The sequence below is a fragment of the Arachis duranensis genome, chromosome 1 (genome assembly GCF_000817695.3).
Source record: "Arachis duranensis cultivar V14167 chromosome 1, aradu.V14167.gnm2.J7QH, whole genome shotgun sequence".
NCBI classification, from domain to species: Eukaryota; Viridiplantae; Streptophyta; class Magnoliopsida; order Fabales; family Fabaceae; genus Arachis; species Arachis duranensis.
This window is the reverse complement of record NC_029772.3, coordinates 181,832-183,212: the sequence shown is the minus strand read 5'-3', so window position 1 is coordinate 183,212 and position 1,381 is coordinate 181,832. Positions and strand designations below refer to the sequence as shown.

Sequence of the window (1,381 nt, the reverse complement as noted above, 5' to 3'; positions counted from 1 at the left end):
TCATTAGAGAACATTATTTATATATAATAATTAAAAAATATTAGAGTTAATATAATTTTTTATTTTTTTATTAATAATTTAACACCAAACTATTACTAAACTAAATGCATTGAATTACTAGACACACAAAAAATACATCGAATTACTTGCTAAAATTATTAAATAAAATTGCTTTCTTCTTAAAATGAAGAATTTTTTTATTCGATATTATATCATTCAATGTGCATTACTTAATCATCAGCCTAACATTAATATAATTCTATAAAATAAAAATTCACGCGAAATTAACTTTACGTGAAGTTGATAATTAAAAATTATTAAATAAAAATTTAGTTAAATCAATCAAATTATTTATTCATTATCAGCTATCATTGAGTTTTCACCTTCTATTAAATACATCAACAAATGCTACCATTTTTATTTGAAAGAAACATTGAGGAGGATTATATATATGAGATATAGGATGAAGAGCAACGTCAATGTGAAAAACCATTTGCTACTGCTTAAAGAAAATACAAAATACTAGGTAACAAATTATCTTACATGCACTAAAACACACCTCCAATCTCGAACCCAGACATGCATGTGGAAGGCACGTGCCATCCTTTCCAAGCCTCGAACCACGACTAATAATTTAACTATTTATCCTTTGTTTTTTTCTTTCGAATTTGGGTTTAATTTTTGTGCCCTACACCAGGACTATGACCTGGACCAACCCCATTAATAGAATCTTTAACATCTTGATTATTCTTAACTACTACTACTACCGCCCCCATTGATTTCATAACGTTATCTTTTCCGTCAGTTTTTCTGTGACCAGCACCAGGACTTGGACCTGGCCCAACACCATTCACAGAAACTTTCTTAGCTTCTAAACTCTCCAATAATACCACCATTGATTTTTTGCCGGAATCGCCAACGCTGCTTGAATCATGATCAAGAGTAATTGGTTGATGGGGATTAATGTTGTTTGTGTTCAATGGTTTTATGATCTTCCTTCCTTGAGTTAGATGGGTATGGTTGAAAGCAACAAGAAGTGCAAGAAAAACACCAACATATTTGTGCATGGCCTGACATTTTCCCATAGTAGAAGAAATAGGGTAGTTGTTGTTTTGAAAATAAAGAAACACAGATCTAGGGACTTATGATATGAATGAGAGGGGATTATGATATGAATGTTAGAAGGGACGATGATGTATTTATAATATGCTGAGGAAAAGGGCTAGCTTCAAATGTTTCTAATAAATTAAAGCTATATACCCTTATATTCTTATTTTAATGGATCTTTTATATGAATATATTAAGCAATCATGCATATAAGAATATATTATCAATATAAACTCTCAATATATATATATATATATATATATATAACGTGTGT

At 29.6% G+C, this 1,381-nt stretch overlaps 1 protein-coding gene across 1 annotated transcript in view; it reads right to left on the bottom strand.

The window, feature by feature from the left end:
* Positions 1–452: 452 nt before the first annotated feature.
* Positions 453–1,381, bottom strand: part of LOC110272510 (uncharacterized) — a 21,326-nt gene continuing 20,397 nt past the window's right edge. Inside the window, exon 2 of the mRNA XM_052253930.1 lies at positions 453–706. Within this exon, the coding sequence (XP_052109890.1) occupies positions 675–706 (32 nt within the window). The 3' untranslated portion in view covers positions 453–674. The remainder of the gene's footprint in view (positions 707–1,381) is intronic.